Below are 24,334 nucleotides of genomic sequence, written 5' to 3' on the forward strand. Positions count from 1 at the left end.
GGTTTTCAGAGTTTGATTCCATGCTCAGCCTTTCGAGCCCCAGCCCTCCCCACCCCTTCTTCTGGCCATTTCACTTATTTGGGGGGCAGAACAGCCATCTACAGGGGTGAATCAACAGTACTCTGTGGCACTCCTTCGCAGTCAAAGAATCAGAGAGGCACTCCACGCCTCTTGTCGACCAGGTAGGTGGCCAGAATAACTAGAAGACTCTGATTCAGAAGAGATCAGGGTTAGGAATTCCCTGGCTGTCCAGTGATTAGGGCTCAGCACTTTCACTGCCGCCGCCCAGGTTTAGTCCCTGGTCAGGGAACTAAGATCCTGCAAGTCAAGTGGAGAGGCCAAAAAAAAAAAAAAAAAAATCAGGGTCTAAAAAGAGAGCTAGCATCAATCCAGCGCTTCACTGGAAGCAGATGCTGCTGGTGTCCCCAGAGGGCTAGAAAGCAGCACAGTGGTTAAAGTGGTTCAAGTCCTGGGCACCGAAAATAATCCATGAGGATGTGACCTCCCAGAGAGCACAGCCCCTTCCTAGAGTTTTTAAACTTGAATGCACGGACCTATATGCCAGAGGGAGAAGAAAACTTTTATGGGCTTAAAATGATGGGGTTTTTTCAGACATGTGTCAGTACTAGCAGTGCTATGTGCTAAGAACTGAAGCCAAAGCATTAAATAACAGGACTGATAAGCATATTGCATTTCCAGAGGAGGTACAAGCAGGAAAAACAAGAAGGCCTCTATGGAAAGCTTCTTTTCAGGAAGGAACAACTCCAAGCGGCCCCACCCTCCTAAGAAATTGTATGTTTATTAAAGGACTCCATGTCTACTCATTTCATCACTCTTTGTCTAGAAGTTCAGTGCTGCCCAAGAGAAGATTCCAAAGTGCATAGGCCAAGGTACATCTAGGAACTTCTCTGGTGGTATTGTGGATAAGAATCCACCTGCCAATGCAGGGGACAGGGGTTCCATCCCTGATCTGGGAAGATTCCACATGCCTTGGAGCAGCTAAGCTAGTGGGTCACAACTGCTGAGCCCGTGTGCTGCAGCTCTTGAAGCCTGAATGCCTAGAGCCTGTGCTCTACAACAAGATTTCTTACTGTTTAGTCGCTAAGTCATGTTCAACTCTTTTGCGACACCATGGCCTGTAGCTCACCAGGTTCATCTGTCAGTGGGATTTCCCAAGCAAGAATACTGGAGTGGGTTGCTATTTCCTTCTCCCAGGGATCTTCATGACCCAGGGATCGAACCCGCATCTCCTGCACTGGAGGCAGATTCTTTACCACTAACGTACTTGGGAAGCCCACTCTACAAGAGAAGCTACTACAATGGGAAGTCCGTGCATTGCAACAAAGAGTAGCCCCCCACTGACCACAGCAGAGAAAACCCTCGCACTGCAGTGAAGACCCAGCACACCTAATTGAAAAGAAAACACCCACAAAACTGTTTTTTAAAGAAGGTGCATCTAGGCTAGTCTGTCATAGACCTGACTAGACCTCATCCAGTCCATCTCTTCTCCCCAGGCACTTCCCACGGGGACCCAAAAGGGTGGGAGCCTTGGACTCATGGGAAGCAGTCAAGAGCCATGGAGAAAGGAGAGTCTCTTGGGCAAAAACACAGTCAGCATCTCTTAGGGGACTCTCAGCCTTGTTCATCTGAGTTACCTGCCTGCCCCATTCCACTACTTGGAATGTATTTTTAGGATTGTTCATTAGCAAAATGTTTGTCAACCCTTTTATAGATCTGTTACAAAACAGAAACTCTTCCTCACTGCTCTGGAGAAGTATAGAAGGGGTGGGGGGGGCAGGGAGAAATAACAACCAAAAAAAAAAAAATCTTGCCTGTAATTGAAGGCAGGTTGGGAGATGTTCACGCTTTGAAATTCTCCTTCTTGTGAAATGTTTATGAAACACTTTCCACAAACGAGTTATGCAACTGGCACTACAGCTTTGATCATTTTCATCACCAGTGATATATTCATTAGTGTCGGGCTGTTTTCCCCCCAGGAGAGGGCCATGTGAAATGTCATGGGGAGGGGGCTAAGGCTAAGTACTCCAGCCCCCCATGCCCCATCAGATGCTTAACAAGGAGGTTCAAGTGTATGTGTGGACCACAGCATCACCTTTTCCATCACCTATAGTCTGTTCTCTCTCTTATCCCTGGAAAGTATGTAGTACTGTTTTGTAGAAAGAGTGCCAGGGGAGGGTCAGAGGACCATTCCCTTGTCAGGGTTTAGCCAGTGTCCTGTTGTATAACTTTACACTCATCTCTGAAGCACTCCTGGTCTCCATGAGATAGTAAGATAAGCACTTGTCTTCAAACTTCCTGACTGGGAGGTGAAGCTAAGTAAGGAATGTTTGAAGGGTTTCCAATTCATCATAAAGGGCTCTCTCTTCCCAGAAAGAGACTATTTATTGCTTTCTATAGCAGGTGATGTCAGGGAGTTCGCTGGGATTAGAAAAGATAATCACCCATGATACCTCTTTACCTCTCTGGTCACTACCCAAGACTCAGTGTAACACCTTTGCACAGCACAGTGGGGTGGAGAAGATCCTAAACTAACTAACTGTATCCAATAGATGGACAGAGTGATCGATGGCCTTGACTGCGCCTTGACCTGGCAGAGCCCTCTGTGGTGCCTCATGTTCCCAGGGATCGGTCCATCGCAACAGGGCCTGGAGAATTAATCTACTGGCGTGAAAAGACGCTCCAAAGGGACCCTGCAGATGATCTGTGCAGTTTCAGGGAGGCTGTGGGTTTGGTGGGGTTTTCACAAGTATGCGGGAAATTGGGTTTTTGTCCAATTAGCCTCTGGTTCTCACGTTATAAGTCAATGGGATCCAACAGAAGTCTCTCTATCTCATCGTCCCGATCCACAGCCAACACCCAGTTGCCTGGAAAGGCTCCAGTCTTTTCCATTTAACAGCCGTGAGAGGGATTTTGGGATTTGGAAGGGACTTGATTTCTTAGTTTCTTAGCCTCTGAACCCTCAGAGAGTAATCAGAGAAGTGTGCAGGGGCGCGGGAGGGGCATGGGAGGCAGACAGAGTTGCTGCCGTGTCTCTCCTCCTCCTAGTCCAGTTCAGCTCTTTCTGAGACTCAGTGACCAAAGCGGAGATTTTAGAACTTGTCACAGGAAAAGTCTTCTGCTTTGCTGTCTTTCAAATTGGTTTGTTTAGGATTGCCTTCTTTGGGGTTCACCATCAGCAACTCATACCCAAGGGGTAGTAAATGATGAAAAATGAAAGAATAAGGTGTCAATAAAGCAAAAACTCAGAAGAGTAACACACGGAGTTGTCAGAACACCCCCAGGCTAACACCCAGGGGGATGTTTTGCTATCAGGAACCTCATTTTCAGAAGTGGGAGGTCGGCAGGGCCCCTGAAAGAGTATGGAGGGCAATTGATCCAGAAAGCAGATGAAAGGGTGCATTTTCCTTTATGATGGCGCTGGTTTCTGAAATTAAGTGTTGCAGGAAGACCTGGCACTGATTCTAACAGATAGCACTCAGGTTGGAGGCAAAGCACATGTTTTCAAGCTCTGTCATAGCTGCACCTTCTTATCTCCCCATTGCGCATAATGAGTCTATAAAGGAACCCTGCCACTTGCCTCCGAGCTGGAGCCCTGCCAAGCTGCCTGCGGCGGTTCCACCAGCGTGCTGTGAGCTCCGATTTTCCATGTTCTCCCTCCATCTCCCTTCCTCCATCCTGTCTCACCTATCCCCACTGGGGATAAGGGATGCCCGGGAGCACGAGGGGGCTGCAAAAGAAGCATGTGGGGAAGGGAGGCTTTGCTTAAGTAAAATCTCCTCTCTGAGCAAAGCTTGAGCTTGGTGGTGATCTGAAATAAGTAGTTTATCATCTATTTTGAGCTTTCAAAAACCTGCTAACTAATGTTTCCCCGGAATCTAGGATGTGAAAACTCTAACTTCTGGGGGAAGAACTAGGACACCGGAGCTTCTTAGATGGAGATGCCAAGTATGGTGGGTGGGGAGAGCTGAAGGGCATTGAGGGTGGGGATGGAGGATGTTCTGGAGATCACTCCTGGGGGCAGTGCCTTTGAAGTTTTCTGGATGTCTGACTCTCTGCCCCCACGAGGCTGTTTTCTGACACTCTGACTTCCTCCTCTTTGCTTTTAAGTTTCCAGAACAGTCTCCTTAGGTGAGGAAAGAGAGGAAAGATGTATAAAGACCATCCCCAAAAGGACCATCTTCTTATCACTTGTGGTACAAGCAGGGCTTCCTGGTGCTGTTTAGATCTGCTTTACCTAAGAGTGCTGTAGCAACCTGGAGGAGCGAAAGAAAAATCATGTGCAATGGGGAAACCAAGTCTCACAGAGACGAAATGATTGCTCAAGGTTATGTTGTGAACTAGGGTCAGAGTTAGGACTAGAAACAGGTTCTAGCCCCCTGTTCGATGTTTTCCTCACTGTATCCCGATGCAGGATGGGGAGAGAGACTCTGTGTCTTTGATTCAGTTAACACGCATTGGGTTCCCACTAGGTACGAAGTACCATACTTAGGATGTGGGCTCCCCCTTGGTCTGTGTCACTCAACAAGATCTTCCTAACTCTCCAACCAAAAGGAGTTCTTTCTTTAGTGATCCAAAGCACCATTTTCCCACAGCAGTTGAGCACAAGTAGAGCTGTTAGTCTGAACCTTTGACTTGTGTTAAACTAATGCAGACAAGAAAGATTCCAGGATGTCAGTGATATTCCCAGCATAGACCAAGAAAATGGTTTCAGCCAAGATTCCTATGGACAAGAGCTTCCAGCCAAGCCGTACCCACCCGACCCCCATCCCCACCCCACCCCCGCCATGTCTTTTATAAGGTTCTGTCTGGATCCCAAACTCCCTGCTGTATTATATGAATTCAGAGTCCCTTGCATACTCCCTACCCACCCTCCACCCCCACAATGGACTTTTTGAAAGGCTGCAAGAGGGTAGCTGTTCTCAGGGTGGGAGAAGGGGTGGGCACAGGTAGAACTTCCTGCCCTGCCCTTGGACACCTGGAAAACCCACAGGTGGGTGGTTGGTGCTGCCACTGAAGGGTGGTAGAGGCTGGAGAGAGTGTGGAAACCACCACAGGCCCCTCAGGCTGCAACTTCAGCAGTGACTGTGAGGGAGCATGTCCCCACCTGTAGGGAGACAGGCAAGGTCTGTCACCCAAGCTGCATGGCTAAGGAAGCTGACTGCCAAAGCAACTCAGCTCACAGAGGGCAGGTTAGTAGAAAACATGGGGGAATGGAGGGAAGCTGGTTCCCAGACTTTGGGATTTTGTGGACCAGGAAAATAAAAAACAGACTATAAGGGACATTGGAAAAGAACTGCCTTTTCCTTTTTTTTTTAAACTTTATAAAGTGCACTCTAAAGCCCATGCTCCACAACAAGAGAGGCCCGTGCGCTGCCTCCGGAGAGCAGCCCCTGCTCACCACAACCAGAGAAAAACCTGCGCAGCAGTGGGGACCCAGCTCAGCCGTAAATAAATAAAGAAAATGGAGTAAAAATACCATTGAGGAACACTATCATGTCCAAAAAGAAATCCTAACATGCCACCCCCAAGACAAAAAGAATATCATCTAACAATCTGAAAGAAATGTTTGAAGTCACTACAAAAATTCCTCATTTTTTGAGTTTTAGTGAGGAAGAACGTATATTGCTGTACACACCAGCACAGGCCATGGTGTTCAGGAGCAATCAATCCAGGTGGACCCCCCGTTGAGCACATTTACCCCTGAGAGCCTCTCAAACTCTGTCCCTTACCAGCTGCCCCGACCTAAAGGACTCACACAGGCAGGAAAATCAAGTTGCAGCCCAAATAGGCGCTGCGCGAGTTTTCTGACTCTCGGGGCTTGTTGAACATCTCCTGCCTTCGCCTTCTCCGAGTTTCCCCTTCCTTCTGCCTGAGGGGTCCTGAACTGATGCTTCTCCTCCCTGCCTCTGCTTACAGATTAAAACTGAGGACCTCAGCGACTCCCTGCAGCAGACTCTCTCTCATCGACCATGCCACCTGAGTCAAGGACCTGCCATGATGCCCGGAAATCAAATGTCTGGGGTAAATGCCAGCTCAAGTCGGGGAGCCCTAATAGTCCCAGTGGGCCAGTGAGTTTCAGGCAAGCCTCCTGCAAAACGCTTCACCTCTGGACCTGGCTCTCAGTGCATCCAGATCGGGCCAAAGAATCCCCTGCAGGGAAACTTGGATGTCTGAGGTGGGGCTAGGGTTACTAGACAATCCTCAAAAAGATGAAGCCTGGCTACTTATGCAAAGAGGGAGGTCTCCACCCCTCTGGGAGGAAAAGCAGCCTGTCTTGCCAAAATGATAGGGCTCACAGCTATAAGGCTGGGGTCTGCCAGCCATATTCAGTGGGGCCCCACGATGACAGCTATGGTTACAGAGCACTTCTGTCCCCACTAAGCCCATTCTTCTTCCTCAAGAGTTTGTCAAGCTAGAAGGAATAAAGGGGCTCCTGAAATAGTAATGACAAATGTCTGAGAAGGCTGGATGTCCACAGGGTGAGTCCCTGATTTGATATGGATTCCCCCAGGGAAGAATGAGCCACCACTTCCCTGGAAATATTTAAGGATAGAATGTGCATTTATTCTTTCACTTCTTTTCAGCAAGGATTTACCAAGTCTTTTCTTTGTGCACAGACCTAAGCTCGGTCCTGTGGGGATCATAGACTCCCGCGGGTCCAGATCACAGAGGACTCCCATGTCCCTGGATATTGGGACTGGTATTTCTCTTTGCAGGGGCTAATGGGAGGAACCCCAAGGGGAAATGGACTTTCTGTTTCATCCAAGCATTTTTATTAAGAGCAAGTAACAGGCTTCTTCCTCCAGGAATGGCTTAGACCCTGGAAACAGCCAAGATGAAAATGGCTTTTAGTATAATCAAATGGCATGAGATTAAAAAGACAAGTGTGTACTGTATGTCATTTCTAGGGTAAACCTCTGAGAGATGGGTAATACCCACAGTCTGTGTCCTCAGGGCATTATCAGTCTAGCTGGGAGACAATTCTGACACACACGAAAGTTAAATAACAAGTCAAGGTTAAGTAACAACAGGCTGCAAGGCACGGCTTGACTGAGGGCAGGCAGTGTATCAATAGCAGCATTAATGGGGTAGCCGCTATGTGCCAAATACAGGGACACACAGAGGCATAGGGCAAGCTCCCGGTGGATACTCCTGGGACAGACAGGCAGCGGGTGGATGGAGCCCACGCTCCCAGCTTGTAAATTCTATGATGTCTGTGTCGCCCTGCATAGGACATGGCCTCCCTCCACCCACTCCAGCAGCTCGTGCTGGTTCCCGGACACCTACAGTCTGTTTCCCAGTTCCTGCTATCTCAGAGCCAGCCTGGGCAGCAAGGTGAGAACCCTGGCGGTTTTCTATATAGACAAGGGCGGTAAAGGGCTGCTCCTGCCTGCTGGGACCCAAGTGTGGGGTGTGGGTGACCAACTCATGTGCGCATGTGTGTGCTAAGTCACTTCAGTAGTATCCAACTCTTGGCAACCCTATGGAGAATCCATGGGATTCTCCAGGCAAGAATACTGGAGTGGGATGCAGCTTCCTTCTCCAGGGGAATCTTCCCCACCCAGGGGTCGAACCCGAGTCCCTTATGTCTCCTGCACCGGCAAGCGGGTTCTTTACCACTAGTGCTACATTAAGGTTGGTGGGTGACCGGCTTACCCTCTGGTATTAAGAGCGGCTTATCCAGCTCAAGGCCTGAAGAAGGGACCTGGTTTTGCCCTTCAGGTTGAGAATCCTTCTCCTCTTCCTTCTCCCATCTTCCTTAATTTCATGACCAGTTGAGACCGAAGGTAAAAGGTGGCAGAGCAGGGGCAGAGCAAGGAAGGAGGAGCTCTTTGGGAAACGCAGTCCCAATTCCTTGGAAACCTCCCCAGGACTCAGGATGTGGAAACAGACGCCCGCCCTCGGGGAGCTGGAATTCCATTTGTGTGGGGCGGCAGCGCCACCCACAGGCTATGCAGAGCATTGTCGGGTTTCCTCCCACAGGGAAGTTCCTCGCAGAGAACTTCTCGTTGGCCAAGAGCAAGCAGACTAGAATATTCACAGTAATAACTAACATTTCTTGAGCTTGATATGCCAGGAGTTCTGTGGAGGGATTTTTCTGACATCTTTAAAAATAACCTCGAATGGTAGGTGGTCCTATGAGGTCACCAGTGACCTACTAGAAAGTTCCGTAAGTCTTTCAGAAACCCATTTTTTTGGCATTGCATGGCACGGCCTCGCCGTCTCCCACCTCCACCAACTAGAGCTGAAAGTGATGAAGTCTAAGCTTCTCTCCACTGTTCAAATCCCAAAGAGAGGCTTTGGAGATCCAGAACCCGACGAAAACGCAATCTTGCCTTCTGTCCTTACCACCTGCCCCAGTAACAGGTATCCTTCCTTTCCAAGACATCTCAGAGTGTTATGATGATGATGAATGAGGACATAAGTGAATCTTTGAGTCTCTGCATTCACTAAACAGTGTACATCCTATTCCTGGCATAGGAAAGGGAAGATAACAGTTAATTCTATTTCTTTTGAAAAATGGCACTGTGAAACTGGCTCAGGCATATAACCAATGAGGCTAGGGTGTGACACAGAGAGAGAATACAGTTTAGTATTTGGAATCAGAAAAACTCATTGGTTTAAAAAAGTCACTTACTAGCTGGGTCTCCTTGAGAACCTTACCTGACCTCTCTGAGGTTCCTTTTTCTCCTCCCTAGAAATGGAATCATACTAAAACTCTGCCTCACAAGGTTACTGAGAGCTATTTGAAATAATGCATGTGAGAGGGCTTTGTACATTTCAAAATGCAGCGTAAATGTCAGATCACTGTTAGAACTCATGCCTCTGACTCTCAGTACAGGGTTCTTTATAGGAGCTTTCTTGCTTATGTATTTTTAAACTTTATTATTATTTTTTTAAAAAACATTTTATTTTGTGTTGGGATATAGCCAATTAACAATGTTATGATAGTTTCCAGTGAACAGTGAAGGGACTCAGCCGTACATACACATGTACCCATTCTCCCCTGAACTCCCATCCCATCCAGGCTGCCACAAAACACTGAGCCAGAGACCCTGTGCTATACAGTAGGTCCTTGTTAGGTGTCCATTTTAAATACAGGGGTGTGTACATGTCCATCCCAAACTCCCTAGCTGTCCCTTCCCCCCCATTATTCCTCCGGCAACCATAAGTTTGTTCTCTAAGCCAATGAGTCTCTTTCTGTTCTGTAAATAAGTTCATTTGTCTCAGGTAAATCATCTCTCTTCATATTCCATATATAAAGAATGTCATAGGATATTTCTTTTCTATCTGACTTACTTCACTCAATATGACCGTCTCTAGGTCCATCCATGTTGCTGCAAATTTGCCTATGTATTTTATTTTTCTTGCCTATGTATTTTAACAAGGAAAAATTAAGCCTCCAGGGTCTCTGTTGTCCCTAATCTGTTCTGGGTCACTGATGTGTAGCATCTCTTTGTTCTGAAGAGTATAGTGGTCAGCCTCAGTAGGTGCTACACATCAGTGACCCAGAACAGCTTAGGGACAGCAGAGACCCCAAGGTTCTGCTCTGTGCTGAGTGCATGGGGTGACCTGCCCCGTCACGTGCTTTGGTAGTCAGTTCTGTTCCCATAATGAGAGTGACAGTTGCTGGCTGTGGCTCTTCTTAGAGGGAGGCCATTGTCATGACCACCAACCAGGCAGAGCGCTTCATGGACAGTTTTCCTGGAGCAAGAAGGAGGAAGCAGACCTCAGGCAGTGTGAAGAAGCAGGTAGAGTCCATACCACCAGAGAGAGTTGCCAGAAGCTTGGCCTGGGCTCTTCCCTTCTCTCTCTTAGCCCTTCCTCCCAAGTGTACAATGTCTGGGTCCTGCCAAGAGCCTCTGGCACTTGTCTGCTGCCCTTTAGAGCTGTATCTCCCCGTTCCTTTGACCTGGCATCTTTGCAGATGTGGCTAGGCCTCTCTAGCCATCCCAGCTACTTCTGCAGGCAAAACAAAAACCCTCAGCCCCAGCTTGAATTCTGAGTAGTCACCCCCCTCATTTCCTTCCCACCTTGGGTTTCTTCAGGCCTGGCTATCAAATCCCAGAGCTGGTTTCCTTGACCCTCCTCAGCCTTTGTACCACTCCAGGCAGGCAGGCAGGCAGGCAAGCAGAAGGACTGGTTTGGGGACTGCTGTTTACATCTGTTTATCCCCATGTCTGATTCGCCTCCACCTGTGTGTGGCAATCCTGACAGTGCCCGTGGGGGCCTCTCCTCAGGGCTCCAGGCGGGGGTTGAGGGGGTTAGGTAGCAGGGGGGTGGGGACAGTTATTACGTAGAGCATGTCTTTCAGTTGGCCTGGATTTTAGGCGTTTGTTGCTTTGTTCTTTCCCTTTCACCCAGGTCTGCAGCCAAATCTTCTCCCCTTTCCGCAACAACAGAGCTCGCTCCTCCTCCCGCAGACGGGGCCTGGCCTCACAGCCCAGGTAAACACGCGTGCTCCTCCTCTCCCCTCTAGGAACCTCTCAGCTCTTGATGGAGTTAAGCTCTCTGGTTTCTCCCTCTGGGGAGAGCGAATAGCAAGGGATTGTCCCCATTGACACAGAGGAGGAAATTCAAGCCACAGTCGGAGGAAATGAGTGGCCCAGTGTCACTTGTGGAGCCAGAATTAGAAGCCAGAGATTCCAGCTCCTGGGCTAGCCTGCTCTGGACGCGCGCGTTCCACTCCATCCCCGATCAGGCCCCTGCATCAGTGCTCTGCGGGGCTCAGCTAGCTTTCCAGACACACTAAAGTTACCGCCACCCTCCTGGTACTCTCAAGACCCAAGGGGGAGACCAGAAAGCCACAGGCTTGATGTCAGGAGAACACCAAGACAAGGTCTCTCATCTCTGGGCCTCTCTTAAGAACCACTCTTTGAGGGACTTCCCTGGTGGTCCAGGGAACTCTGCGCTTTCACTGCAGGGAGCACAGGTTTGATCCCTGGTCAGGAAACTGAGATTTCATGTGCCACGTGGCAGGGCCAAAAAAAAAATATATATATATATATATATAAACTGCTTTTCTAGATTGGCTTCTGTAGTGGACACGTCCCTGGGTTGGGAAGACTGAGGTCTGCAAGAGGGCCCTTTGCAGAGCTGTCCTGGTGCCGCACAGCACCTGTTTGCCAGTGAGAAAAAAAGGCACCACTTCCTCTGGCCAGAGGCAGCCTCACACCAGGGAATGTGGCTTGGCCAGAGCAGCTGGAGTTACATCAGAGCTGCCACCCCTCCCCCTCATTTAGCTGCCCCTGTGCAGTTAACCCCTACACCACTGCATGAGATGGCTCTGCAGAATCCGACGTGTAGAAGAGCTGGGAATGACTGCAGAGATCCTAATCCCTTCTCTGCGCTAAGATCCCTGTGGATTGCCCCTGGCTTTACAGTGCTGGAGTCCACTGAACTTCTGGAAGAGCCGAGGGTGCCACCTAGTGGCTAATAGAAACGAGGACACCAGTGTCCTAAGCTCTCAGACCTCTTCCTTGCTGCTAGCTGAATCTCATCACCCCAGACTTAGATCTGGAATAAATCTTAGAGGGTTCTGAAGATCAACTCATGTGATTTATAACACAAGAGCCGGGTGAGACCAGAAGCAGAAAGACTGGAAGATTATTAAGATCATCCTGAGGCAGCAGTAAAGAGACCTACTCAGAGTGGTAGCAGTAAGGGTAGAGGATGAGATGGTTAGACAGCATCACTGACTCAGTGAACATGAGTTTGAGCAAACTCCAAGGGACAGTGAAGGACAGGGAGGCCTGGTGTGCTGCAGTCCGTGGGGTCGAAGAGTCAGACACGACTTAGTAACTCAACAACAGCAACGAGTAAGGGCAGAAAGGAGGGGCTGACAGAGGATGTGGGGGAAGCTGACTCAAAGCAGTTCTGCAGCTTATTGGATGTGAAGGTGGGACATGGGCTTTGTCCTGAGGGTCTGGTCTGCGCCACCCAGTCTCCCACTGAAAAGGTTCAAAGCCTAATGGTTTCAAATCATTCTGTTCTAAAAGAACCTCCCTCGAGGAAAAGAGTCCTTAACGTTTCTCTGGTCATCACAAGGTTGCCTGTCTGAAGGGGAGGCCTGAAGAAAAGACTAAAGTTAACCCCAGGCTTGGAAAAGAGTAAACTGGAAAGGAAGATAAAAGAGTGGACTTAGGCCACTTCATCCACATGGGTAGCAGCCGCTGCCCTGGATATAAGCCCCTTAGGACCCCAAGCCTGGGCTCCATGCCTTTTTCATGGACGAGCTCGATTTACTCCTGACCCCAATAGGCATAAATTGGATTCCAGGTATAAGAGTCTGTTCTATGAACATAAGCTAAAGAAAGAACATCTCCTGGCAACCATGAATGCGATCAAGGGGCACTTAGATAGTAGTGGAATACCTTTGATTTAAAAAAAAAGAAAAGCAGAAAGCAAAATATTCTCATGAAAGAAAATGATGGTTTAGAAAGTAAAATGGTGGTCACGAGAGTCTGGAATTTTATGGGAATTCCATTAACATAATGAGTCTCAGATGCCCTCTGTTATCTTCAGTTAATGCCTGTTGAACACCTCAGTCATTTTGCTTTGTGGAAAAGAACAGACGAGACAAACAACCTTCTCCTTATCCCATTTTGAGATTTGTTTTGGGGATCTTTGTAGACAACCCTGCTAGCTCCTTTTACGGTGAAAAACTGAAAGGAGGAAGTTACCTGCTCAGAGTCAAACTGTGAGTCATAGACTAAAGCCCAGAAAGACCACCGCCCTGTCCCACACTCCTGTTTCTGCCCCAGCTGCTCCTGCTGGTCCCTTCGCGTTGTTGTTGTTTAGTCGCTAAGCCATGTCTGAGCGACCTCATGGACTGTAGCCCACCAGGCTCCTCTGTCCATGGGATTTCCCAGGCAAGTATACTGGAGTGGGTTGCCATTTCCTTCTCTAGGGAATCTTCCCAACCCAGGGATCAAACCTGCATCTCCTGCATTGGCAGGGATTCTTTACCACGGAGCCACCAGGGAAGCCCAGTCCCTTCACAGAAACTCCAATTTCCACTTCCACAACACTGACATAATAGGAATCTAACCTGTTAGCCTCTAAGCAGGGCTTTAGTGCAAAAAGCTCAGAGAATGCCATTTCATCTGTTGACTGTGGGTGAGCTTGGTGTGTGTCTCCTCTTAGGCAGTTGGGCGCCCTGGGCTACCAGGATCTTCTTTAGAACCCCATCTGGAAGCATCTCAGCATCTCCCTGTGCCCAAGCATCTCCCCAGTGCTGGAGGAGCTGACGAGCCCAGTGACCTAGAGGAGCTGGAGAAGTTTGCCAAGACCTTCAAGCAGAGGCGCATTAAGCTGGGCTTCACACAGGTTTGGTTTGGGACTGAGGAGGTGAAGAACTTGGGCTGAGTAGAGACTGGACTTCCTAAGTGTAGGTTTAAGAGCACCTCAAGCTCATGGTGTTCAGGGCAAACCCATTGTGCCCCTGTATCCCCTAGCAATGGGGCACAGTTGCCATTGGTAGGGAAGCCAGAGACCCTGCTGGTGGAGGGGGCAAGGAATGAGAGCCAGGCCAGAGGCAAGGCACACACCACTCAGAGTCTAAGGAGAGAAGTAACCAGGTTTCCATCTTAGAGGAAGAAACCTGGAAGGGAGCCAGGGTGATGGGTGGGAGCTCAAAAGGTGTGGCGAGGAGCTAGGATGGTGGGGGATGTGGACAAAGGGGAGAAGGGACCTGTCAATCAAGTTCCTCCCTCTCTACCCCCACGTGCAGGGAGATGTGGGTCTGGCCATGGGAAAGCTGTATGGTAACGACTTCAGCCAGACAACTATCTCACGATTTGAGGCCCTCAATCTGAGCTTTAAGAACATGTGCAAGCTCAAGCCGCTGCTGGAGAAGTGGCTGAACGATGCAGGTAGGCCTTGGGGACATGAAGATGGATGGTGCCTTAGAGCAGTGGTCCTCAACCTTTTAGGCTCCTGGGACTGGTTTTCATGGAGGACAATTTTTTCACAGACCCAGGGTTGGGGAGTGGTTTCGGCATGATTCAAGTGCATTACATGTACTGTGCACTTTATGTCTATTATGATTACATCAGCTCCACCTCAGATCATCAGGCTTTAGATCCCAGAGGTGGGGGACCCCTGCCTTCGAAGGTCCGCAGAAAGGGGCTGGTGACTGGTCTATGCTGGGGCTTTCAGTGGTCAACACACAGGGCCCTTTCCTCTCCTCCTGAGTCTGGAACCAACAGAAAAATAAGACACCGGGGACAGGACCTGCCTGGCCTCACCATAGGACTACTCACCAGAGACAAAGGTGGGGTCTCCAGAGCCAACACACCCAGACTACTGTCTGGACTGGGTCTAGAGCAGGGGGGTAGGGAAGGGGGCTCTCCAGGGTCTCATGGCTGGGAGGAGGAGGCAACAGGCACAACAAAAGATCTTTATCTGGCTAATCCTTGAGTAGGTTTTCAGAGGCCAGCAAGTTACTTGGGAAAGCGTTCCAGCAGGAGTGGGGTTTGCAGGAGGATTCAGTCAGGCGTGGTGGCCATGGAGGCAATTCCAGGAGGCCCAGGGTATAAGCCAGGGGCAAAACATTTGGAATAATGAATGGAAGAGTTTGGTGTCAGGGAACAGTGTGGGACAGGGTTCTTAACCACAGCATTAGCAGTATCTATGGAGAAGGCGATGGCACCCCACTCCAGTACTCTTGCCTGGAAAATCCCATGGACGGAGGAGCCTAGTAGGCTGTAGTCCATGGGGTCGCTCAGAGTGGGACACGACCGAGTGACTTCACTTTCACTTCTCACTTTCATGCATTGGAGAAGGAAATGGCAACCCACTCCAGTGTTCTTGCCTGGAGAACCCCAGGGACGGGGGAGCCTGGTGAGCTGCCGTCTCTGGGGTTGCACAGAGTTGGACACGACTGAAGCGACTTAGCAGCAGCAGCAGCAGTATCTTGGGACAGACAGTACTTTTTCATGGAAGCTGTCCCATGAATTATAGGCTATTTAGCAGCATCCTTGGTCTCTATACACTAGATGCCTGCCCTCTGTTGTAACACCCAAAATGCCACGAGATAGTGTCAGACGTCCCTGGGGGAAGGATGGGTGTAGTACAAAGTCATCCCAGGGTGAGAACCACTGGTCTTGGTGGAGAGGGAGGAGAAGAGCCAGTGGTGGGGCTGGGCTCTAGTCTGTAGATAGTGTGGGTTAATGGTTACTATGGGGCTTCCCTGGTGACTCAGATGGTAAAGATTCTGCCTGCAATGCAGGAGACCCGGGTTTGATCCCTGGGTCAATACCCTGGAGAAGGGAATGGCAACCCACTCCAGTATTCTTACCTGGAGAATCCCATGGACAGAGGAGCCTGGCAGGCTACAGTCCATGGTGTCACAAGAAGTCAGACATGACTGAGTGACTAACACTTCACTTCCCAGTGGTTACTATGGATAAAGAGGAGAGTGGGAGATGGGCAGCCAAGGGTGGGACCCTCTCGGAAGTCCTTCCACATGGAAACAAGGGAGGGGGTAAGGAAGCGTCCCCACCAGGCTGTCCCTTTGGCAGGTTTTACTGGAGCGCTGAACTGAGAGAGATGACCAGAGAGTCTTAGGATCTTTGGGAAAGGACCTTGCAGATCTCTTCTGGCGTGACTCCCCGTCTGCACCTGAATGCTTCTGGAGGGCCCTCCCAGTTGACCCCTCACACCACCTCAGCTGCAGCACTCACGCTGCAAAGGAAGTGGCCTCACACCAGCCTCCGGCCTCCAAGGGCCATTGCTTTTAGCTCAAAACCCCAGTTCCCATTTCCCTCAGGATTCACATCCAGGCCTCCTTGTAAAAGACAGACCCGTGAGTGCCACTGCCCTCACCCACTCACACCCACACATGCCGCTGATGTCTGGGTGTCCCTGAACCATGACCACAAACGCTGGAGGCGTGGAGGACCTTTGCCCAGAGCAGCGAGGAGAAGCAGGATTCTCGGGCTGTTCGTACTCCCCTGTGAGGGGTGGGGCCGTGGACCTGCTGGGAGAGGGACATGGGACCTCAAGTCCAGGGAGACAGAGCCTGCACCGGCTGCCTTCCCCTCTCTGAGCCTCCTCTCCTGTCCCGCTCCACACAGAATCCTCCCCATCGGACCCCTCCATGAGCACCCCCAACTCTTACCCCGCCCTCAGCGAGGTGTTCGGGAGGAAGAGGAAGAAGCGGACCAGCATTGAGACCAACATCCGTCTGACTCTGGAGAAGAGATTTCAAGATGTGAGCAGATCCTTGGGGTGGGGGCAAGTGGGCTGACTTGCACAGGAGGGTGAGCATACACGCACAGATCCTTGGGCACCACCCCCCGAGCCCCCCAACACCTGCCCTGGGAAAGGGTCAGAAACAGAGACCTGCTCCTTCTCCAGGCGCTTGAGTGACAGGCTGGGTTCCAGAAACTTCCTCCCCCACAGACCCTGCTGGCTCTGACCTCTATTTGGTACCCATGATCCCTTGAGCCGAGAGATTTAGACTGGACCTAGAATCCTAGTGGAGAGGATTGTATCTGTATCCAGTTGGGATAAAGGAAGCAAAGCCAGGACATTGTGTATATATTCTTTACCTTCCTCACATTGCTTTGTATTTTTCAAATTATATACGTAAAATAAATATTCATTGTAAAGAACTTGGAAAATGTAGGGAAGTAGGAAAAAAAATTCACCACCAAATGTCATCTATGTATGTCCCTCTATTTCTTTCTTTGGCATACACTTGCTTCTCTGGTGGCTCAGATGGTAAAGAATCTGCCTGCAATGCAGGAGACCTGGGTTCGATCCCTGGGTCAGGAAGATCCCCTGGAGAAGGAGATGGCAACCCACTCCAGTATTGTTGCCTGGAGAATCCCATCGACAGAGGAGACTGACAGGCTACAGTCCAGGGAGTTGTAAAGAATCGGACATGACTGAGCAACTAACACTTTCACTTCACATACACTTAAATATTTGTGATCGTTTTACATACACACATTGTTTGGAACTTGCAGCAAAAGTGTACTCTGGAGTCAATATGTGGAAGCTAATAATACCAGTTATGTGCCCCATGGGAGCCGGGGAAGAGAAGAGGGATAAACATGTGTGGCCTAAAGAGCCTTTAATCAGAGTCCCTTAGGGACCGGCCTCCAGAGTTTCCATCCACACCGCTCAGGTCCCTCAAGGATGTGCCCGTGGCCTAGTTCTACCTCGCAGGCCCCAGGCCTCCAGGACTGCGGCCTCCCCAGCAGATTCCCCCATGCATGTGACTGAGGACTTGATGGCTGCATCCTGCTGGCAGGATGATGAGAGTTGGCTTTTCCTTTTGCTGAAGTTTCTCAGAGCAGCAAGAGTAAGGGAGGCTGTAGAAAGAAGAGAAAGGGGGCTAAGATCAGAGATTGAGTTGGGGGTGGAAGCGGTCAAAACAAAGGAGTGATGGATATATATATATATATATTTGAGTATGTATACAAATGTATGTGCTTCCCTGATGGCTCAGTGGGAAAGAATCCACCTGCCAATGCAGGAGACATAGAGATGCAGGTTCAGTCCCTGGGTTGGGAAGATCCCATGGAGAAGGAAATGGTAACCCACTGCAGTACTCTTGACTGGGAAATCCCATGGACAGAAGAGCCTGGCAGGCTACAGTCCATGGAGCCGCAAAGAGTCAGACATGACTTATCAACTAATACACACACACACACACATATGCTTATCTCCTCTGTAGTCTTGATGAGTCCACGTGTTTTAACTAGCATTTCCTATTCTGAGGTAGGCAGGAAGAAACCAGCTGAGAGAAGTTTTCCTCAGATTATGAGGAAAGAGGGGAACATGGGTTCTGGGAATTCAGCCTGCCCCACCAAGCTCATCAGCTTCTTTATTCAGAACTTCTCCTGGATAAGAAGCGAGAGGAGAGCCTCCACCCTGTGTCAGGCCCTGCACTTGGCAGTAGACACACATTTTCTCCTTCAGTCTCCACAATAGTCCTATACAGTAGTCATTATTACTCTCCTTTCATAGATGGTTCTGGAGAAGGCAGTGGCACCCCACTCCAGTACTCTTGCCTGGCAAATCCCATGGATGGAGGAGCCTGGTGGGCTGCAGTCCATGGGGTCGCTAGGAGTCGGACACGACTGAGTGACTTCACTTTCACTTTTCACTTTCATGCGTTGGAGAAGGAAATGGCAACCCACTCCAGTGTTCTTGCCTGGAGAATCCCAGGGATGGGGGAGCCTGGTGGGCTGCTGCCAATAGGGTCACACAGAGTTGGACACGACTGAAGTGATTTAGCATGCATGCATGCATTGGGGAAGGAAATGGCAACCCACTCCAGTGTTCTTGCCTGGAGAATCCCAGGGACAGAGGAGCCTGGTGGACTACTGTCTATGGGGTCGCGCAGAGTCGGACACGACTGAAGTGACTTAGCTTAGCTTTTCATAGATGGTAAGACTGAGGCTCAGAGAGGTTGGGAAAGTTTCCTGAGGCCACAGAGTAAGGGCTAAAACCACTATTCCATCTTAGGTCTGATTCTAAAGCTTTTGCTCCATCTATTGTTCTATCCTGCTTCCTGGAACATCTCTCCCCCACTTTTGATTCTTAGTCCTGTTCCCTTCTCCTCCTGATGGCTCTGTCCCTTTGGTTTTTGTAGAACCCCAAACCCAGCTCTGAGGAGATCTCCATGATTGCAGAGCAGTTGTCCATGGAGAAGGAGGTAGTGAGGGTCTGGTTCTGCAACCGACGACAAAAGGAGAAGCGAATCAACTGCCCTGTGGCCACACCCATCAAATCACCCATGTACAGTTCCCGGCTGGTGAGTGGCCAGGAGCCAAACTGCCTGCCAAGCACTGGGGGAGAGGAAGCCTGGAGGGCCAAGAATCTTCCCCATCCTAAGGAAGATGGGGGTAGGGGAGTATGGAGTAAATAAATAAGCAAAGAGATACTATATATCAAATATATATAATATAAAGTAGAGTAAAGAAGAATAAGGAGATAGAATGTGATTGTAAGGAGCTGGTGTTTCCGTAGAGGGGTGAGAGAAGGCCTCTCTGATAAAGTGAGATTTTATCAGGGATCTAAGTATTGAAAGGGAATGAAATATAAATATCTGGAGGAAAGAGTTGTTCCAGGTAGTGGGACCAGAAAATGAGAAGAGCTGGCATGTTTGAGGAACAGCACGGAAGCCAGTGTCACCGGGGCAGAGCAAGGAAGGTGATGAGGAGCGGGAGATGAAGTCAGAGAAGTAACAGCAATCCATTCACCAAGGAAAGGTCTCAGAGGCCATCAAAAGGACCCTGGCCTTCATCTTAAGTGAAATAAGATACCACTAGAGAGCTGCCACGGGCTGCCATTTGGAGATTAATCTGTGTGGAAGCAGGATACTACCTGAGAGAGTTACAACAATCAGGCTTCGAGGGGTGGAAGCTTGGGCTAGGGTGGAGGGCATGGTGGGGAGAGATGTGGTTGGACTCTAAATGGATTTCCACCATGAAGCCAACAATGTGTGTTGTTAGCTCAGACAGGAAGTATGAAAAATGAGGCCAAGATGACCTCAACGGTTCTGACCTGAGCAACAGATTGGAAGGTGTTGCCATTTTTTGAGATTATAAAGACTGTAGAGGAACAGGTTTGAAGGGTGGGGAGGTGAGCAGAGAATTTAGAGCTGGTTATATTAGACTTAACATCCTAGGCATCCAAGAGAAAGTGTCAAGTAGATGGTTATATCTAGGAATCTAGAATGCAAGGGGAGAAGTCAGGGCTGGGAGTAATTTGAAGTTCAGGCAGACTGGGAGGCCTGGAGGGTAGAAAATATCTTCTCCATCCCTGGGATTGATGAAGGTTGAAGATTAAGGGAGGTGGGGATAATGGTGTTGTCCCCATGTTTCTAGCACTCAAGGGTGGCTGAAATCCAGCCTCATCCTGGCATATTTCATAAAGGCATACTATTGTTTATTCTTTCACCAAACATTGATCAACCATCTACTATGTATTGTTCTTTGTACCAAGTGCTGGGGATACACAAATAAATAATATTTGTCCCCTGTCCCGGAGGACCTCACTGCCTAGCAGAGGAGACAGACAAATAATCAAATGGCAGACAACACGATGGTTTCTCTCAGAGAATCTAGGAGTAGCAGCTAACAAAGCCTCTGGAGGTGGTGGTTAGGGAAGCTTCCCCAAGGAGATAATTAATGCCTGAGCTGAGTCTTAAAAGACAAGAAGGACTGAAGAGGCAAGTAAGTGTGTAGCGGGTAGAGTTCCCAGAGGAGAAAGTAGGAGAACCATGGTGCAGTGGTGGGAAGCAGGGTGAAGAGGGCGCGGAACAGCAGGTGGTTCCATGGGGAGGACTGTTGACAGATAAGACTGCATAGATCAGCAAGGGCCAGATGGAAGGGATTGTGGGCAGGGGTAAGGGAGGTGAAGGCTTGGGGAATTGCTGACGGATTTGAAGCAGGGCACTGGCATGATCAAATTTGCTTTTTAGAACCATCACTCTGACTGCAGTCATAGAAGGTGGCTTGAGAGGCACCAGGCTTGGTTTCAGAGATGAGTTAGATGTGACTGCAGTTATCCAGTAAAGATAGGATGAGGGCCGAAGCAAAGCCATTTGGTTAGAATGAGGGGCATGGGAGAGATTCAGGAGATAATTAGAAGGTAGAATTATTAGGTCTTGGTTAATAGCTTGAAAACTGGGTGGGGGCAGGGAGAACCATAAAGGGAAGAGAGTACTCTGGGATGCCTCTCTGCATTCAGGCCAGACTGACTGGGTAGAAGCTGGTGCCGATGATGGAACAATTATACATAGGGGAGGAGCTGGCTTAGGAGTAGGAAAAAACTATTTCAGTTCCTTTTGTTTTTTTCATCTGGCTGTGCTGAGTCTTAGTTGCAGCATGTGGAATCTAGTTCCCTAACCAGAGATCAAACCTGGGGCCCCTTGCATTGGGAGCACAGAGTCTTAGCCACCGGATCTCCAGAGAAGTCCCATTTTAGTTCTTTACACCATTATGATATACAGTAAGGCCTATGGGTCACCCAAGTAGGAAAGTCCCTGGGCACTTGGAATAATGGGTCTGGAGTTCAAAAGGAAAAGCCAGGATAGAGAAGTGAGCTGGGGAGTCATAAGCACACAGGTGGTGGTTGGCATCCTGGGTCAGGAGGGTCTCACCTGTGTAATTTGTACAGAAGAAGCAAAGAAGAAAATCGAAATCTCAACCCTGGGAAACACCAGCATTTGAAGGCTGGGCAAAGGAAGAGGACCAAGGGGAGAAAATGAGAAGGTGGAGCCAGAAAAGGCAAGAAATTGCAATGAAGTGGGTGAAGCAGCTGTAAGGAGCCCTGAAGGATTGCCATGGGAACACCGATGAAAGACCCCCAAATCAGGATGGGATGCAGGAGAGCTGACTCCCTAATTTGTTTGGAGAAAAGATTGGGAAATCATAAAAATAACAGCATAGCCAGCAGAAGGAATAGTCTGTGAGAGGCAACGAATTCTAAAACAACATGATGCATCTGGGGAACCACAAGCTTTTTGTTCTGGCTGGAGCTAAGAAAGACAGGAGGTTGATGAGAGCTGGATCATGGAGGGCCATGGATGCTAAATTACCCTCGAAGCTATGAGGAGCCATTGACAATTTGAAGTTGGAGACAATATGATGTTCATTGACCATCCATTTCTTAAATATTTATTGGGCACACACCGTCTATTTGGCACTGAGATGTGGCAGTGCACAGGATCGTTATTGGTGATCTCTGCTTAGAGTCTAGCAAGGAAAACAGACATTAAACAGAATGTAATTTATGATGAAGCTTCCAGAGAAGGCGTGAGGGTATTTGAGGGACCAACCTAGTCCAGGTGTTGGGGACTTCTCTTTGGAATGATGGTCAAGTTGATGGTAGAAGAAAGAGTAGACTCGAATGGGGTAAAAGTCTGAGTTGGAGGTGGAGAAGGGGAGCAGGATGGCGGGGCAGAGGGAGTGTTGGGAATAACATTCTCTGCAGATGAAACAGTGTGTGCAAAGGCCCTGAGGCTGGGGTGGGCAGGGAGAGGAAGCACAGAAGGTTGGAATGGAACACAGGGAGGGAGACTGTGTGAATGAGGAGGCTGGAGCAGTAGGCGGGCTAGATCCTGTAGGGCACTGTAGGCCACATGAAGGAAACCGAACCATGCCATGAGAGATTTGGAATCTTTAAAGATGGGGCTTTGTCTAGAATAGTTGGGAGGTAGCTATCACCTCAGTTCAATCTGAGCTGGCAACACCAATGTGGAGAAAAGAAGTGGGAGGCATGGAAGAGCCATAAAGGAGAATCATCCGTTCTCATTGTGCATTGGATACTGAGCACCTGCCAAGTTCTGGGTGCTCCAGCAGACACTGAGGATCCAGCGGGGGACCACACAAGCATCACACTCCCCTCATGAAGTCTCCAGCCTAGTCAGGGAGAAAGATGTTAAATAGTCACATTAATACTTGCAGTCAATGCTAAAGGAAAACAACCCTGAGTATTCATTGGAAGGACTGATGCTGAAGCTCCAATAATTTGACCACATGATGCAAAGAGCAGACTTATTGGAAAAGACTCTGATGCTGGGAAAGTTTGAAGGCAGGAGGAGAAGCGGGTAGCTGAGGATGAGATGGTTGGATGGCATCACTGACTCAATGGACATGAATCTGAGCAAACTCTAGGAGATAGTGAAGGACAGAGGAGCCTGGCACGCTGCAGTCCATGTGGTTGCAAAGAGTCGGACTCAACTGAGTGACTGAATAGGTCTGATATGCCCCATGGCATATCAGTTCCTCAACCAGGGATCAAACCTGCATCCTGAAGGAAGAGGGTAGAGAAAATGCTCTAATCCGGTCTTCTCCTCAGGTCTCACTGGAACATTGTCCTTGGGACTGGGACATAGTTTCTTCTACTTCTGGTGTGAAATAATCTCCAAGATATACTGTTAAGAAAAAAAAAAAAAAAGGAAGAAGAAGAAAGAAAGCAAAAAAGGCAAAATTATTCAGAGCAGTGTGGGCAGAATGCTACTATTTATATAAAAACTTAAAGGGAGAGCCATATCTCTGCTTGCACATGTACAGCCTGTCTCCAGATAGAAGAGAAGAAGCTGGTTGCAGTGACTAAATAATTATTTATTTAAAAACAACAACAAATGGCTTGGGGTGTGGCAGCAAGGGGTGGGTGGAGGAAAAGAGGGAGGGAGATTATTGATAGCATCTCTCACCACACTGCCCCGCACCTGTCTCCACCCTTCGTGGGCCCCCAGCCTACTAAAGAGGCTCCTTGTGAAAGGGCAGGTCAATGAAAGCAGCAGAACCATTGCTGATTGATTAGGAATCGAGTACATGCTGCATCCTGTCGGCACGGGATGTTCCAAACTAGGGGAGGGCAGGGGTGGCCAGTCGCAGCTCCCTGAGCAGAACCTCCCTACGAGGTCCTGGGTGGAGGCTGATCCAAGTGTCCCAGGACAGCATGAGAAGATGAAGGGGGAGGAAAAGTATGCCGAGTTCAGCTCCAGTGAAGAGATAAACAGCAGCTCAAGACATACAAGAGTTGACAGCTTCTGCAGGAAGGCAGGGAACTAACATTTAACAAGCCAGGTACTCTTTGCCAGGCATTGAGTTAGAAGCTTAATGGACATTATCTCATTAAACTTAATTAAAAGAAAATATGAGGGAGGTGTTACTGTTGTTTTACGGATGAGAAAACCAAATCTCAGCAGGGTTAAGTAACGTGCCCCAGCTACACAGCCAGTGGCGGAGCCAGGCCTCACTCCCAGATCTGTCGGGCCCCTGTGTCTATTTAGGATGGTAATACTGAGGGTAGGGATTCCTGGACTGTGTGGGAAGGTTAAGCTACAGTATCTTAGGTCCCTTCCCAGCCCAGAGTTGATGATGCTGTGAGGTCTCCAGGGCGAGATGCAAAGCTTCAGAGACCTCACACAGTTCGTCTCCTCCAGGGACCTCCGGAGAGTGGATGGTCCACTCATGCATCAAGATGCGAAGCCTGTGTCAGGATGGTTAGGGCTGAGCTCTCCTGCCCAAGCAAGTGCAGGGGTCTTAAAAATAAAAAACAAGCATTTCCATTATTCTTTTTTTAATGTTTATTTATTGGGCTGCATTAGATCTTAGTTACAGCATGCAGGGTCTTCATTGATCATGTGGGATCTTTGAGGCAGTGTGAGGGCTCAGTAGGTGCAGCATGTGGGCTTAACTGCCCCATGGCATATCAGTTCCCCAACCAGGGATCAAACCTGCATCCTCTGCAATGGAAGGTGGATTCTTAACCACTGGACCCCCAGGGAAGTCCCCACAGGGGTCTTTTAAGAAGGAAGAAGAAGGGACTGGAAATAAAG

General features: G+C 49.1%; 1 protein-coding gene across 1 annotated transcript in view; it reads left to right on the forward strand.

The window, feature by feature from the left end:
* The window catches only part of POU2F3 (POU class 2 homeobox 3), an 88,003-nt gene that overhangs the window by 59,540 nt on the left and 4,129 nt on the right, over nucleotides 1-24,334 (forward strand). The window contains exons 4-11 of the mRNA XM_055548385.1: nucleotides 5,938-6,058; nucleotides 6,802-6,806; nucleotides 7,254-7,356; nucleotides 10,387-10,469; nucleotides 13,168-13,350; nucleotides 13,754-13,895; nucleotides 16,101-16,237; nucleotides 18,632-18,793. Coding sequence (XP_055404360.1) covers nucleotides 5,938-6,058; nucleotides 6,802-6,806; nucleotides 7,254-7,356; nucleotides 10,387-10,469; nucleotides 13,168-13,350; nucleotides 13,754-13,895; nucleotides 16,101-16,237; nucleotides 18,632-18,793 — 936 coding nt within the window. The remainder of the gene's footprint in view (nucleotides 1-5,937; nucleotides 6,059-6,801; nucleotides 6,807-7,253; nucleotides 7,357-10,386; nucleotides 10,470-13,167; nucleotides 13,351-13,753; nucleotides 13,896-16,100; nucleotides 16,238-18,631; nucleotides 18,794-24,334) is intronic.

This window comes from Bubalus kerabau, chromosome 15, assembly GCF_029407905.1.
Source record: "Bubalus kerabau isolate K-KA32 ecotype Philippines breed swamp buffalo chromosome 15, PCC_UOA_SB_1v2, whole genome shotgun sequence".
In the NCBI taxonomy this organism is placed as follows: domain Eukaryota; kingdom Metazoa; phylum Chordata; class Mammalia; order Artiodactyla; family Bovidae; genus Bubalus; species Bubalus kerabau.